General features: G+C 37.6%; 1 protein-coding gene across 1 annotated transcript; it reads right to left on the reverse strand.

Moving 5' to 3' along the window:
• Window positions 1–13,215: 13,215 nt before the first annotated feature.
• On the reverse strand, window positions 13,216–16,779 carry LOC131064981 (elongation factor 1-alpha). Its single transcript, XM_057999325.2, has 4 exons — window positions 16,570–16,779; window positions 15,793–16,136; window positions 14,588–14,725; window positions 13,216–14,473 (listed from the first exon to the last, which is right to left on the reverse strand). The coding sequence occupies exons 2-4, from the start codon at window positions 16,114–16,116 to the stop codon at window positions 13,592–13,594; spliced, it is 1,344 nt and encodes a 447-aa protein (XP_057855308.1). The 5' UTR covers window positions 16,117–16,136; window positions 16,570–16,779; the 3' UTR covers window positions 13,216–13,591.
• Between the last annotated feature and the right edge of the window lie 859 nt (window positions 16,780–17,638).

Genomic DNA, 17,638 nt, shown 5'->3' on the forward strand with positions numbered 1-17,638 from the left:
AAATTTTTTGCCCAATTCGGGTAGTACGGTACGGAATTTTTGGATTTGCGAAAAAAAAAAAATTCGTTTCTCAAAAAAATTTATTTACTGAAAAAGTGGGGGCATTTTTTTTTTTTTAAAAAAGGGAGTTTTCTTTTGAAAAAAAAAAGAAAAAAGATTTTTTGGGGGTCCGTAGATCCCTCCTGTCCCACCATACTGCATCTTTTTGCAGGTCGTACCGTCGTCCGACAGTCGTGTAGACCCGCAACAGCCCTCAGCCACCACGACCCGCCATCTCTCTGTGCAACCCGGAGACCTCCGATGGCAGCCTTGTCGGCCCTCCGAACACCGTCGGCCACCGGGACAGCTGCCGCCGCTCTGCCATCCTCCGACAGCCCACCAGCCACCGCTGGTCAGCCACTTCTGTCGTCAGCCAACCACCTCCGCTGTTGGCTGACTTCTGCCGCCAGTAACTAGACCTCCGCCTGCCACGTCAACGCCACCCGGCTTTTTCTGCCCAGTGAACAGTACCATCTGCCACGTCAGCAATGCACTGTCAGCCGCCCAGTCAGCCTAGTCAAGAGGTGCGATGGCCATTTTGACGATCATAAGGCCATCAAATTTAGCACAGTGTTTTGTTGACGTCAGTATTTTTTGAAAATTTTAGACCCCGCTTTGTTGAGCAGTTTGGATTTTTGGGTCAACTTTGGAGGCTCGTAACTTGCTCAATTTTGCTCCTTTTTGGTGCAATTTTTTTTTTATTTGGGCTAATTTTTCGTTCTCTTCGCAGTGGTGTGGTTTTTTTCTTATTTTGGTGCACAAGTTTTTCAGAATTTTTGGATTCTCTCAGCTGTACCTATCTAATCCTCAATTTTGCAACTTCAAAGGCTTCATTTGAGCTCATACGACCTCCTTTTCAGGTGTCATTTTTTTTTTAAGTGCATATTTTTTCATCTACTTTCATAATATATGATCAATTTTCAGATATTTTGAGTGGATATTTTACTTTCAAATATTGGTCTTTTTTGGCCTACTTGGTACTTGTAATTTGCTTGGATTTTAGTTTAGATCTCTTGCATTATCAGTTTGAGTCTCCTTTGGCATCATTGAGGCAATTGTAAAGTTGAAGTTAGAAATCCAATTTTCCATTTTTTGCAAGTGGCCCATTGTACACCCACTAAGTATAAAGTGTCAAATCATCATTTTGGGGGGATTCTTTGATTGAGTGAATTTGGGGGGTGTCTTGTGTGATTGTGCCTCTATTTCCTTGTACTCTTTCATTTTTGTTGCAATGAGTCCTCATAAATTTTCACCTTTAACTCCACATAATTATGCATCTTGGAAAATTAAAGTATGGAGAAAATTAATGGAAAAAGGTCTCACGCATTACATAGATGGAACAATAGCAGCACCACCTGATCCTAAGGCTGATCCTAATGCTCAGCTAGAATGGCTCACTAATAATTGCATGGCTCTCGGAACTTTGCGTAAGTATGTATCAGATGACCTCGTTTTTCACTTTGAGAAGTGTACTGCAATCAAAGAGGATTGAGATATGTTTCAAAAATTGTATGGTCAAGTTGATGAAATCAGAGGTTACAAGATTGACAATGAGCTCACTAAATTGGATCCTAATAATTTTGATACAATGCAAGATTATGTCACCAAAGCAAATGGGCTAAGAGCAAAGCTTAAGGATTGTGGAATTGACAAAAAGGATGCTCAATTGATATTCAACTTGTTGAACAAGCTTGCACTGGAATATGCAGCATTTGTTTCAAGCTTCCAAACTCATCATTTAACAGTGGGGAGTTCCTACACTATGCCTTCATTTGATGCTTTCACATAAATATTGATATTGAAACAATCTAAGTTGTTGAACATGGGGCTTCTCAAGTCTTCAAAGTCCAAGGATTTGGTGGCTAATCAAGGGAGTCAAGAGAGTCAAGACAAAGATTCCAACAAGAAGAAGAAGCAATCTAAGTCAAAGCCACAATAGGAAAAAGAACAATCATCCTCTCCATCACAAGGCGATTTTTCATCCTCTTCCAAGAAGGGGACTCCACCGAAAAAGGATAACCCAACTTGTTCTTATTGCAAGAAGTATGGCCATGATGAGCATCGATGCCATGCTAAGCAAGTTGATGAGTTGACAAATCTTCTTAAGAAAAATAACGTCAACTTGCCATCCACCTATACAAAGAAGGATTCGTCTTCTTCCTCTTCCTCACAGTCTAAGGGAAAAGGGAAAGCAGCTGTGGCTACAACGGGTTCTTCACAACAATGGATACTTGACTCGGGTGCCTCTTATCACATGGGTTCTACAAATGAGTATTTTTCTTCATTGGAGCCATCAAAGATACCTCACATTTACATAGGTGATGATACACAAGTTGAGTTTGAAGGGAAAGGTTTAGTTGACATGGATGATGGAACACTTGAGAATGTTCTTTATGTTCCTAACTTGTCTACCAACCTTTTCTCTATCTACCAAATCACTCACTATGGGAATGGGAAAAAGGTTGAGTTTACACTTGATTCAGTTGTGGTAAAGGAACTTGATGATGATGCCTTGGTAGCAGTGGGACAAGTCAATGACAACTCAAGGCTTTATTCATTCTCCCACTTTGTGCCAAGTTCTCCTTTTAGGGCCTTGCTTACTCATTCAAATTTAGAAAGTAAGCTATGGCATGAGCGGTTTGGTCACCTCAACTATCGCTATCTTCACCAGCTCATCACTAAAGACATGGTCGTCTACCTCGAATCAATTTTTCAGAGGGTGTATGTTCAGTATGTTCCATGGGCAAGCATCCCGAGGAGAAGTTTGACAAGGGGAAAGCTTGGAGAGCTTTGGAAGTTCTTCAACTAGTTCACAGCAATGTAGCAAGTCCATTTCCATCACCTTCATTTAGTAAGGCCCGCTACATCCTCACCTTCATTGTTGACTACTCCCACTTCACTTGGGTCTACTTTCTTATTCATAAGAGTGAAGTGTTTGACAGATTTCAAGACTTCAAGGCTCGTGTGGAGAAGCAATCCAAGAAAGTGGTCAAGATTCTTCGCACAGATAATGGAAGGGAATATGTGAACAAAAGACTTGAGGATTTTTGTACATTTGAGGGGATTGGTCTTCAGTATTATGTTGCTTACACTCCACAGTAAAACGGAGTTGCAGAGCGCAAGAATAGAACTCTCAAAGAAGTGGTTAGTTGTATGATACATGCACGTTGTCTTGATCCCACCTTTTGGGCAGAGGCTATCAGTTGTGCCACACACATCCAAAATCGATTTCCTCACAAAGCTTTGACAAGTATTACTCCTTTTGAGGCTTGGGCTGGTAGGAAACCGATTGTGAGACATTTCAGAGTCTTTGGGTGTCCAACATGGGCTCGCATTCCTCCGCAGAAATGCAAGGCATTGGAACCTCAAAGTAGGCCTTGTCTTTTTGTTAGATATCCTAAGGGTGTTAAGGCATATCAATTGATGGATCCTGAGACACATGAGGTGTTCATTGAGAGGAGTGTTCATTTTGAGGAAAGTTGTCCTAGCTTAGCCTCTCTACCTCCTCCACCTTCCTCCATTATGCATAGTGATGCTAGTGATTCAGATGATGAGACTCCTTCAACTCTAACTCACAGGGTTACACCTCTGTAGGGTCCACTTGCAGTTGAGGAGCCTTGTTCTCCACCTCCACCTAGACCTCGTTGGGCTTGATAGACACTTGAATCAGCGGATTCTCTTGTTGGGGTTCCTTCAGATACACGGAGGGCTCGTTCACAGCATCAAGGCCTTTCACATGCATTCATTGCTACCGCTTCCGATCCACAAACATTTCGGGAAGCGTCAGGGGTTCCTGAGTGGGACCACGCTATGGAGGAAGAGTATAGTTCCTTGATGAGGAACAACACATGGGAGTTGGTCCCTCTTCCTAAGGGGAGAAAGATGGTTCGATGTAAGTGAATCTATCGGACCAAGTTTGCAGCGGATGGTAGTGTGGATAAGTATAAGGCTTGGCTTGTTGCGAAAGGTTACTCTCAGGTTCCAAGTGTTGACTATATTGAGACCTTTGCGCCTGTAGCCAAGATGAACTCCATTCGCTTGACACTTGCTATTGCCACAGCTCATGGTTGGGTTGTAAATCAAATGGATGTGAAGAGTTCTTTACTTCATGGGGATCTTGATGAGGATATTTATATGGAGCAGCCACAGGGTTTCATCTGAGATTCTTCCTTTGTTTGCAGACTAAGGAAATCTCTCTATCGCCTTAAGCAGGCCCCCAGGGCTTGGTACGCCAAGATGGATTCCTTTCTTCTCTCAGCAGGGTTCACCATTTGTCATTTTGATCCAAATGTCTACATTCTGCGACAGGATGACTCACACTTGATACTTAAGCTCTATGTTGATGATTTGATCATTACAGGGAGCACCGCATCCATCATTAGCAAGGTCAAATATGCTTTGCATGACAAATTTGCTATGACTGACTTGGGTCTTTTGCACTGCTTTCTCGGGATAGAGATTTCACAGTCACCTTCCAGGATTACACTATCACAGCCCAAGTATGCTCTTGATCTACTTGCACGCTTTCATATGGATGATTGTAAGCTTGCCCCGACTCCCTTTCTTTCAGGAGTCAAGCTTGAGGCTCATTGCTCTTCTCCACCAGTTGATGCCACATTATATCATTAGCTTGTGGGTAGTCTCGTCTACATGACTCACACACGCCTTGATATTTCATTTGCAGTTGGCATGGTTTCTCGCTTCATGCAGGAACCACATGAGTTTCATGTGAAAGCCACCAAACGGATCCTTCATTACATCCAAGGTACACATCACTATGGCATTCCAGTATGCAGCAGGAACAAGACTTTGCTTGGTTGGTTACACAGACTCTGATTGGGCTGGTGATCTTGATGATCATAACTCTACTTCAGCTTACAACTTTCACCTTGGTTCGGGCCCCATTTGTTGGCAAAGAAAGAAGTAGCATGATATTGCTCTCTCTTTGACTAAGGCTAAGTATCGAGGAGTTGTTAACGCAATGACTGAGACCATTTGGCTTCAGCAGATTCTCACAGAGTTTGGGTTTACCACTCCACGACCGACAGTTCTACATTGCGACAATCAGAGTGCTATTGCATTCTCGAAGAACCCGGTCCAACATCAGCGGACCAAACACGTCGAAATCCACATGCACTACATCTGAGAGCTGATTCAGGAGCAGGTCATTGATTTGTAGTATTGTCCTACAACAGAGTAGGTTGTCGATATCTTTACCAAACCTTTCACCGAGAGTAAGTTCCAGCAGTTGCGAGCTATCTTGGGGGTGCGCGATGTCTCATTAGGAGGGGTTAACTGAATTCTTCTTCCTCTCTTATGGGGGGACTTTTTCCTCTTTGAGGTTTTGTCCTTCTTCTTTGAGAGTCTTTTGTACATTCATCTCTCTTTTGGGGGAAGTTTTTTCCCATTGGGTTTTCTCCCTTTCTCCATTTGTGAGAGATTGCAAATAAAAAATTATTGAAATTCCTTTAATGATTTTAGAGTACTCATGTATTAAGGGGTGGTAATATTATAGATGATACACTATCCAAGATGGTTGTGTTAGTTAATGATGGGCATTTGGATGAGATTTGGGAGGATTTTCTGAGTGTAGTTCTTTGAGGTGGACCGTACGTCACCAAAGGCATACCCATTATTGAATGTAATGGGAAATTAATGAGACCTGCTAGTGACTTTTTAAAGGGAATGAGGAGGTGGCTTCTTTTTGTATTGTGTGATGTAGGTGTGATAGGTGAGCAAGTAGAGTGATGAGGGCTTGGACGAGATGGAGGCAAATTTTACCCTCAACACGCTCAAACAAAAATTATATTTTTAGTGAACGATAACAAAGAAGAGGATGTGGAGTCTTTTTAAATTTGATGATCCCATCTTCATGCAAATTATAGATATACTACTTGATGAAGAAATTATTAATGTAGAGCATCGATATCAAAACAACATCGATATTGTTTCAATGGTGATGGCATAGGATTTGGAGCTTGGAAAGAAGGATGAGGTTGAGTGGGTAATGCAAAAATGTGTTAAAGAAGAATGATTGTATGGTATGAGGTCTTTGTTGGCAATGTCGCAACTTGGGGACAAGTTTATGGTACATGGTGGTAATTGGATAGAGGTTGGGGAACTCTTTGCCCTTGTAACCTTTCATTCATTGGAGTGCTTCTTCAGATAGAGATGAACGAAAAAATGGAGGTGCACATTGGTTGGGAAGCTCTAAAGAGCTTTATGTAGGAGAAGGAAAAAAGAACTCTTTGTGAATGTTAAGGTGATGCAGAAGGATAAGAAGTAGATGGAGTTTGATCTAAATGACCATTGGGTGAATGGCCCCCTAAAACTGATTAAAAAAAGGAAATCATGGCTTCCTTTCAATTTTATTTTGTTTTTGGTATATATGTGTAGAGAGTGTGAAGGATGGTGGTTTTGTTAGAATTATGGTGCAGTATGGTGATTAGGGTTTAGAATGTCAATTTGTTTGCTAGTTTTTTGTTTAGTGATTTAAATGTAAAATTGTAGCTTAGGTGGGTGAATAGTCAATAGTATGGAGTATTATGGAAAAGGTTTGAAAGTATGGGTGACTTGGCTTTTTTGTATATCAGATGTATGGTAGAGTAAAATGATACTGGTTAAATGGTGGTTAAGGTTTGAATTTGCAGTAATCTATAGATGATGATGTAATATTTTCTATATTTTAATAAAATACTATATTTACTACCAATCAAGAAAACATATCTCCTACATTAGCTCTTGTGGATAAGACATGAATTTGGCGAGTCGAAATTTGAGAAACTTACTAGAATAAGCTAAAATACACTAGTCTTCTCGCAAAGATCCCTCATTAAATAACATATTAAAAAACTATTCTAAAAACTAATTGAAAAAAAAAAAAAAAACATTTAAAATTGTGAGATTTTGCCAAGATCAAGGGCACACTGAAAAGCATAAAGAGAGACAATAGAATGACAAGAATGAACTGTATTCTCATCAATATACAAATGATCAACTGGATTAACCAATACAATGAATATGAGCCTGCTTATATAGGCAAGGCCATATGGATATGTGAGTACACAATCATGACATGTGGCTCAATGGGAAACAAGGGTAGGTAAGAAATACTAGGGGTAGGTAGGGGAAATAATATAATATTCCACAAGAGGTGGATGACCCACCAAATGTGGAGTGTAACAACAAGATAAGACCACAAATGGTGGAATTTCTCCTACAAGCTATGTCCCTATGTGCACACTTCCCTAAGTGTCTCATATCCAAACTATGAAGAGATGCATTATCCTAAGTTAACTTAAGTAAAGTGTAATAATATCCATGATGAATATTTATTTACACCAACACCCCCCTTAAGTGCAATCTTAGGGGAATGAAGACTCAAGCCAACAATGCAAGATGGGTCACGACTACTAGGCCATTATAGGTACCCATGTACAATATGAAAATGCAAACAAAACTATGCATTCCAATCTCTCACAAACGGAGAAAGGGAGAAAACCCAGTGGGAAAAAGATAGGGCTTCATTTTAATCTCCAAGATAGGGCTTCACCATTTATCAATGAATTAATGATTGTCATTGAATCTCCTTCGAAGTGTAATCTAGTTATATCTAATTTTTTGGCCATTATAATTGTTGAAAGACATGCATGTGCCTCCACTTCATTATCTGTTCCATTCGGCAATTTATTTGCCCCTAATGCCATTAAATTCTTGTCCAATCTCTTGCCATAAAATCGACCCCAAAGGGGCCCGAGTTCCCTTTCTATGCTTCATCGAAGTTGATTTTGATCCATCCATTCTTAGGCGTGTTCCACTCCACTTTTGAATAGCCCACCAGAGTCCTATTAGCTCGGACAGGCCCATTAACAAGCAACATAGGAGATATGTTAGTCAGTTACAAATTATGGCAAGTGCTTTTACTTAAAACTTCTCCAAACTAGCCTCACTAAGAAACTTCTGCCCCTCTCCAACAACATCCTATTATTTTTATTTACAACTCCATTATACTAAGGGATATATGGAGTTACCTCGTGATTCTTTATTTCGTACTCCTTAGAGAATATTTCAAAATCTATGTTGCCCATTCTCTAGCCCCATAAAATAGTCTTCTTTGTAAGTAACTTGGTCTTTAACAAAAGAATATCGTTAAGTGCCTAGAAAGCATGACCCTTAAAAGTAGATGCAACACTCTTCTTTGATGCTAGTTCCAATGATGAAAGTGGAAATTATACATATCTCTTTACCATAAGAATAGAACTATTGCATCTAGTTGAAACAAAGAACTCATATGCACCTTTAGTAAGCATCGTAGCTCCTTGTATCATCTTCCTCCTTCACTAAATAAAATTACCTATGCACCCATATTATTAAGCTTGTTAACTGAAAATAATTTTTTTTACACCATGGATCTCCTTCATATGTCCATTAAGGAACTAAATAAAGACATTCACATGACCAACAATTTTTAGGTGATTCATTTCCAATGTACACCTTCTTACCATCATATTCATAGTTTTGAAACCAACCCTAATATGAGGTCATCTGGAAGGAAGCTCTAGTCTATCAACCATACACCTTTTGATGCACATGTTGTCAAAGCTATGATAAGGGCCAACTATGATCTTGAGACGTTTTGGACTCATATTAGTCATTTTTTCTTTTCTCCTACTAACTCCCAAATAGAAAGAATCTTCCATGTCTAAATCCAAATTATGTGGGAAAATCTTGGTAAATTTGGATGTATACTTGTATTTCTTCTTGACCTTCTTGCCTTTCTCTTTCAATCTTCCAAAAATTGTAGAACCTCCTTGATTGATTTGGAATCTTCTCTTTATATTTTTTAGAAGTAATGATGTGATTACTTCATTAATCTTGACTTTAGAAGCACTGTCCTTGAATGCCATCACCAAGTGATCTCACAAGTTTGGCAAAGAACATAACAATGTCGTGCAACAATCCTTTTCCATCTTCAGTCCAATAGAGTGCAACTAGATCACAATCATATTAAACGTGTTTAAAAGATCCACTATAGAATGACCACCCTAAATTCTAAGGGTATACAAGTTACTATTGTGGTTTTTTTAGATACATTTAACAACACAAAGATTGGTAGTAAAGTCTAATAAAACCCTTTACCTTTGATTCCAACTTGTCCAGTCTTCTTATGATGCTGCAACGATTTGGCTCTAAATACTATAGCCCACAAATCTCTATTCGCAAGCATATCTTTCTTCCAAAGCTCAAAGTTAATGCTCAAGAACTTTTCCATCTCCATCTTCAATTAGTTGACATTTTTCTTGCTCTAAAATCCCCTGGCTTTAAAATCTAATGCGATCATGCAATGATATCAAAGAAAAGGAAGAACAGTGCAAAAAATTGATTATTACACTAAACAAAAGGTACTTGCAAACAAAGTTAATCTTTACAATTACATAAAATAATACACAACAAAATATATCATAAGACAAGGTTTATATGGGGGAAATCTATTGAAAAGAAAACCCCCTCTAAAAGCAAGTTCAATTGTATTATTCAACAATCAGAATTAGAATATAATATCGCCAAAGGACACTTGCTTTAATGGCAAAGTCCATGTTGTAGGCAACTAAATGGTGTTGAGTTTGAAACTTCTAGAATACAAAAAAAAATATAATATAATATCTAAGCAATGGAAATATTAATCACCAAAATGTAAATATGGAGTTATTTAGGCATTAATAACTATACTTGTAAATCAACCATACAACCCATACCAATATTTGTCTCTAAAATAAATCAATAACAATCTAGAAAACATTGAATGATTTTACAAAATTATGAGCTCAAAAGTGGCACAAATTATAGCACCCCCATTCTTGAAACTCGTAATCTTCAAAAAATGTTTTGATATCCTTTCTCATATTGCCATAGTTTGTCATAATTGACCACATAACTTGAGTGTCATTTTCTTCCATTTAAAAATGCTCTATAATGCATACAATATCTCTCATAATTATAATAAAAATTCCATTATTCTCTATTACAATCATTCTCTTACATGTCATAAGAATATGCCATAAATAATTACCCACTTCCAATATTATAAAGATGTGTAAATGCTCTTACAACTTCAAAATATTTCAAGATGGCTAACAAATGACAAAAAGTATCATCTCAAAATAAAATTTCCCATTCTTCGTATGAATACAAAAATAATAAACTTGAACATTGAAAATGTAAGGTTCAAACTTTTCCCATCATTTTGAAAAGAATCCCTTTGTTTCTTCTTAAGACTCTCACGCCCTTCCATCTCAAGTTCTATTTAAGATCAAAACAAAATAAAAGCTTTGTTACTAAGCATCCCTATATACTCTTCCATTGTCCATTCCCCTCCTTATATAATGTGCATACTTTTCTAACCACTAACAAGTTCTTCATCACCACTAACATGCATCACTTCTAAACACTTCCACTTCTAAAATCACACTTTCACCTATCCAATCTACTTGAATCTAAAACTGAAAACAGTTCCACTTCTAAAATCACATGTCGTCACCTATCCATTCTATCGTCACCTATCCATTCTACTTGACTAAAACATGTTTAAAAACAAAACTCCTAAAACCTAGACACCAAAATATCCTTCCCACAAACTCATGAAGGTCTTCTTCATGTCTATAACCATTTATATTTAAATAGACAAAAGATTTTAAATCACACCAATAAGGGACACTAGCTTCTAAGAAAGGTCAATAGCATACATATGCCTAGAACATTAAAAAATGACACTACCAAACTTTGTCACACTTTACCATATCGTTATCAAAACTTGTTGACATTCATTGCATCTACTTTCTCCCTTTTAAAGTTTTTGCCCACTCATATGATATACTTCAATAATTCAAATATAATATTATTGTTCTTAATATTAAAAAAGAATATCCAATTGTAAATTAACCTCGACACAATTAATGCAACTTTCAATGAGCTCTAAGTAGTCTTTATTAAATGACCAATTAAAGGTGCACCCAGAATAACATAATATCATTAACAAGTCTTCCATCAATCACATGAGCCACACTACTTTCAATGTTTGTCCATTCTCGAGCTTCAATCAATCACATGGCCAATAATGCATACCACCAAATCCTTGGCCCACAATAACATGACTAATAGTACTTGTCGCAATTCAAGGTTTACTAGAAAGTGAATTTGGTAGAGCCACATACCCATCACTACACTAGTGCTTGACAAAGGCATAGTAATTTAGCACCGTGGACTTAAACCTATATAACTAGGCCAATAATACTTTTCTTCCCCAATGGACCAAGTAAAAATTTCAAATGATGACTTAATATTAAACATATCTGATCTTAACAATTTTGGCATCACAAATTTAAAATAATACTTCATGTAACCCTAGTCCAATAATACTTGGACAACTAACTTTAGAGTCCACATAATAGCCAATATTTGTTATCATCATAGACTTCCCCACAATACAAGACCAATATTACTCACAACCATACATTTACCCCCAATAACTCCATGTAAGCATTTAATCAAAAGTTCAACAATTTAGTCAATATTACTTATTACCATGTTATAACCATGCATTTAGCCCACAATAACATGCATGACCAAAAAATACTATTACACTATCGATGCTATGTGAAAGATCCATTTTGAAACCAGAATAGCTTCGACCCTAACATACATGGCCAAGAGTACTACTATTAAAAATATTTAACTCACGTTAACATGACCAACTTGACTTTAACATGGCCAATATGACTTCCAACCATACTATTAGCTAGGCTTTAACATGGCCAATTACAACCGTAGATTTAACATAGCCAAATACCATGGTCTATAACCATTTCTCTTTAAAGCATTTAATCCACGTCTTTAAACAAGCTTGGCACAAAAAGACTTCTAAGAGGTTCTTGGTTTAATTAAAGAAAGACATGGTCCGTGGAGAAGAGATTCCTTCAAACAAATTAGTGGGTTGATAAAACTTATATTTTGAAGTTTGTGAACATGAATTTAATAATATTTTTATATTTTGAAGTTTGCAGCCATGCATTTAATAATATAGTTTAATTAAAAAAATAATATAGTTTGAACTTAGAGAATTTAGCTTTTCAGTTGTGTTTAACTTGAAAAAAATATAGCTTCACAGTTAAAGCAGCTATTCTTCAGCTTACAGTTTTGTTTGACATTAAAGAATTTAACTTACCAGTTTAACTTAAAAGAGCTTTAACTTGCAATTTAAGGAAGCTAGTAGACTATGCTGTCAAATAAAATAATAATAATAAATAATCATTTTCCTTCTATTTTCTTCTGGCAGAAATATAAAATATAAGCAACTTAGCATATAACAATAATTATTTTTATTTAATTTCTCCTCTATTTCTTTATTTTTTCTTTATTTCTTTATTTTCTACCAGAAATCCAAAATAAATATTAATTACTTAAACAAACGGCACCAGAAAAACTCTCAATTTTAATGGAAATTAAACTTAAAATTAATCCTGTAGCATAAAAATTTGTTTCATGAGAGGTGCTTATAAAAAATTGATCCGGAAGTCTCCATAGAATCTTTTACCCTTAATGGGTTTAAGAAAATGAGTATTAGGGCTAGCTCAACAAGGCTTACAGAAAATTATTTAAAATAATTGTTTAAGAAATTAAAGAATGGCTTCCAAAAGTGTCCCAGATTACCATACAGTTAATTAGTTGAAACATAATTCAGAAACACATCAATATCAAGCGTTATCGGCAAATTACTTGGTAAAACTTCTAACAACCCATTTTTGAATTCCATTGCCACCATATTTTTTTCATAGCGTTGTAGATCATACTGCATCTCCAGATAAAACAAGAGATCATTACTTTCATTACAGAAAAACTACAACACAATCCAAAATACTAAGAAACTTAATAGAGCAGAAACAATCTTTACACAATAGAAACATTGTTGCTCACTAAAATGAACCATAAAAAAGACTCCTTCATAAAGATATGCATAAGAAAAACCCAACAATTACAGCAAACCTAGCTTTCAAAATCAATCAATATTTCCAAATATAACATCAAAATTCCACAAATACAAATCAAGTTAAATTCTAATTTGCTAATTAAGAGATTTCCAAACAGAACAAGGAATTGAGTTTATAAAAAAAATTGCCTAAATAAAACAAAACATACAATATCATTGAACCCAATGTAATGGCAAACAATTTTTAACAGAATAAAGTATAAATTACTCAACACATAAGTCTTCAAACAAGAGCACAAACATTAAATATACTGCACGACTCTAATTTGCAGCAATCTCACAAAAGTGAAAAATACCCTATATAATCTCTCATCCCTCAAAAATACTACTACTAGCCTAACAACAAATAAAATTACTTGCACTATGATGCCACCGTCTGTCAAGAACCCAAGTTTGCATGCGCCTAGCTACAGAACACCTCACTAACAGATCCTGTGCAGATAGCCGAGACAAGCACAACCGCAAATGATGACCATGCCTTGCCTCTTCCATTGCACAGTCCACCAGTCTTCATTTCTTCTTGGCAGCAGCCTTGGTGACCTTGGCACCAGTGGGGTCCTTCTTCTCAACACCCTTAATAACACCGACAGCAACAGTCTGTCTCATATCTCTCACAGCAAAACGTCCCAGAGGAGGATATTCAGCAAAGGTTTCCACAACCATGGGCTTGGTGGGAATCATCTTCACAAATCCTGCATCTCCATTCTTCAGGAACTTGGGCTCCTTCTCCAGCTCCTTTCCAGATCGCCTGTCCACCTTGGTCAAAATTTCAGCGAACTTGACTGCAATGTGGGAAGTGTGGCAGTCCAGCACAGGGGCATACCCGTTGCCAATCTGGCCAGGATGGTTCATGATGATAACCTGTGAGGTGAAGTTTGCAGCTTCCTTGGCAGGATCATTCTTAGAGTCAGATGCCACAAACCCACGCTTAAGATCCTTGACAGCTACATTCTTGACATTGAACCCCACATTGTCACCAGGCAGTGCCTCCTGCAGGGCTTCATGGTGCATTTCCACAGACTTAACTTCAGTTGTCAGTCCAGTCGGTCCAAAGGTGACCACTGTACCAGGCTTAATAACACCAGTTTCAACCCTTCCCACTGGCACAGTTCCAATACCACCAATCTTGTACACATCCTGAAGGGGCAATCGCAGGGGCTTGTCTGAGGGCCTCTTGGGTTCGTTCACCTGGTCCAGTGCTTCCAACAAGGTGGGTCCTTTGTACCAGTCGAGGTTGGAAGAACGCTCAATCATGTTGTCACCCTCAAAACCAGAAATGGGTACGAAGGGGATTTTGTCAGGGTTGTAACCAACCTTCTTCAGGTATGAAGAAACTTCCTTGATAATTTCATCATATCGGGCCTTCGAGTACTTGGGTGTGGTGGCATCCATCTAAATACAAAAAAATAACGTCAGGAAAATAACTAATTTAAAAATATCAACGCCACATAATAAAATCGAAACCTACATTAACTGTTTGTAAAAGCCTAGAGATTTTAGAATTACCTTGTTACAACAGCAAATCATCTGTTTCACACCAAGTGTGAAGGCCAGAAGAGCATGCTCTCTGGTTTGCCCATCCTTGGAGATACCAGCTTCAAAACCTCCAGTGGTGGAGTCAATGATCAGAACAGCGCAATCGGCCTATATAAATCCCCGCAAGAATCAGCCCAAAATATTTTGGAACAAAAACAGTAGGCCATACAATTCAACGATCAATTATCAATACATACATGACAAAATAATCATTAAAGCCTTGATTTCCTGACTTGCAATTAAAATTACCAAACAAGGGAGAACAGTTCAAAACATCCACAGCAGTGATGAGCATAAATACTGCTCGACCATAAAATTGAAAATATTACAAGAGAGTGCTTATAAATAATAATAATAATAATTATCTTAATTGTATAAAGATTTGGACGTATCATGCAAGCATCTCTCATTATGGATTTAAGAAAAAACGAATAATCCATTGATCAGAACACTCTAATCAAGACATCAAAAAGACCCATTACATTGATGGGTATGGCCGGTAGTTGTCTTAAGAAACTCTAGATCCTATAGGATTTCACTAGACAGCACGCCATGAAAATCAAAAGGGCATCCAAATCTGGAACCCGATCACAAAAAAAATACATAAAAAGCAAACTGCTAAAGACACGAATTTAAAGAACTATTTAAGTAACATACAAATAAATCAAAACAAACAAGTAAACCTAGAACCCAACCATACCATATATGCAATCAAAACATAACAGCTAATACTAAATACATAAATTGCATTCTGTGGATCCCCTCCGTAGCTATGTATTCAGGTCAAACGGGCATTTCAATACGCAAAACACTAACCTAACTAAAAACAGTACTAATGGAAAATTTGGGCTAAAAGACCTTTAAATCGTGATATCAGGAATTTAAACATCTAACTACCAACTATAACATGCACCATCACACCACAATGCGAAAAAAATATTTAATTGGGTATCCTATAGACTGATCAATTTAAACATCGATATGGGCCTGCTATATGACAAAATTTGGATTAAAAGACCTTCAAATCATGAATTCAGGATTCAAAAAACAAAACCAACGAACACATGCACCATCACACCACAAGGTGAAAAAAATATTTATTGGGTATTATATCGAGTATGATCCATATGAACATCGATTGGGGCCTGGTAAATGACCAAATTTCTAAGACTTACCTGTGAGGTACCAGTAATCATGTTCTTAATGAAATCTCTGTGCCCTGGTGCATCGATGACAGTGCAGTAGTATCTTGTAGTCTCGAACTTCCAGAGAGCAATATCGATGGTAATACCACGTTCCCTCTCCGCCTTAAGCTTGTCAAGAACCCAGGCATACTTGAATGACCTTTTGTTCATCTCAGCAGCTTCCTTCTCAAAACGCTCAATCACACGCTTGTCAATACCTCCAAGCTTGTAGATAAGGTGACCGGTGGTTGTCGATTTCCCAGAGTCGACATGTCCAATGACAACAATGTTGATATGGGTCTTCTCTTTCCCCATGGCTACTTCAACAAATCAAACTGCCAAATCAAAGAAAGCATAAACACAGTTAACATCTGTTGTAATCTACAATGCAGATTGATATAAATCTCACACCAAGTCATTCAAACCCCTTGTGAAACAAACAAATCCAAGCTTATGCATAAGACCTCTGTAACATAAAAACAGCATTGCAACCATAAAAAACACAAAGGGCGGGCAAAGGCAGACCTAACAGAAGCACAACCTAGAAGCCCTGTAAATCTTTCAACCCAATACCACTACAAACCCTTACCCCTTCTACCTGCAAAAGTTTCCTCTGCCTCTAAACCCCACGAGACTTTACACAAGCATTAAACCCCACAAAACATCAAATCTGAAGCCCCAAACAATCCCAGAAACCCTCAAATCCATTAACAGAAAACCAATCCTGCAAACTCTGAGAAACCAAAAGCATAAAGCAGATGAAATTACCTGCAATGCGAAAATCTCTAACGCTCCCGGCACGGCACAAACAACCCAACACACAACACCACAACTAAAAGCGCACACCCCCTCTTCTATCATAAGCAGTGGCCAATGGCGGTGGAACCCTCGACCCTAGCCATCGTGCGGCCGACGTTACCCTAAACCGATCTAACGGTGCCAATAAATTATATCTTCCTGACCGTTCGATCCTCCGATCGAACGGCTGAGGCACCTTGCTTTACGCTTTTCTAAAGCAGAATTCACCTTAGGGTTTTGACCGACACGTGCCGGGAATGAAACTTAGTGGACCAGTCGCTCTTTTTGTTAGGGCTTTCGTGGAATGCAACTCGTACATGGTTTTCGACGTCGGAGGTTTTTTTTAAAATCAGCATTAATTATAATCTAGTAGTTAAGTACTTTATTAGGCTTTAATTACGGTAATATAGTTAATTTTGGTTCTATCCTTTGACTTGAGGACACTAATATCGCTTGCGGATCACGTTTGGATGGAGAATATCAAACCATTGGCTTTTTGCTACCCGAAAAATAGTGATTTTTTTTCAACAAATAGATGAGAAAGAATACACCTAACTAGTGCATGTGGGGGCCACACTCTAACATGCCTAAAGTTCTACATTTCCAAAGATACGAGGAAATTTTTAGGACAAATCAATTTTAATAAATAAATAAATATTGGAATCACAATGGCATCACTCACTCATTTGTGCATGACATGACTCTTTATGGGCAAGTTAATGATAGGTATTGGACAAGGGGAGTTCCAAAGTTAGAAAGAAAGTTGTGGCTTTTGGATGCTACCTCACATAAGCATGTCTTTTTTCTAGTGGTTTTTGCTCATTTCAAGTAGATTTTTTGTTATGTAATAGCATATCTAATATAAAACTTTTAGTTTTGATTGAGAGATGCATTCATATTTGTCCAAGGCACTATCTCAACCTCATCTTTTATGATGTTGGAGTGTTACATTTTATCGACTTGATCTCTAGTGGGCTCATTCAGAGCCATTCAACTTCACCCACAAACAAAGGGCCCACAGTTAGGTCAATATGTATAT

Source organism: Cryptomeria japonica, chromosome 6 (assembly GCF_030272615.1).
Source record: "Cryptomeria japonica chromosome 6, Sugi_1.0, whole genome shotgun sequence".
NCBI classification, from domain to species: Eukaryota; Viridiplantae; Streptophyta; class Pinopsida; order Cupressales; family Cupressaceae; genus Cryptomeria; species Cryptomeria japonica.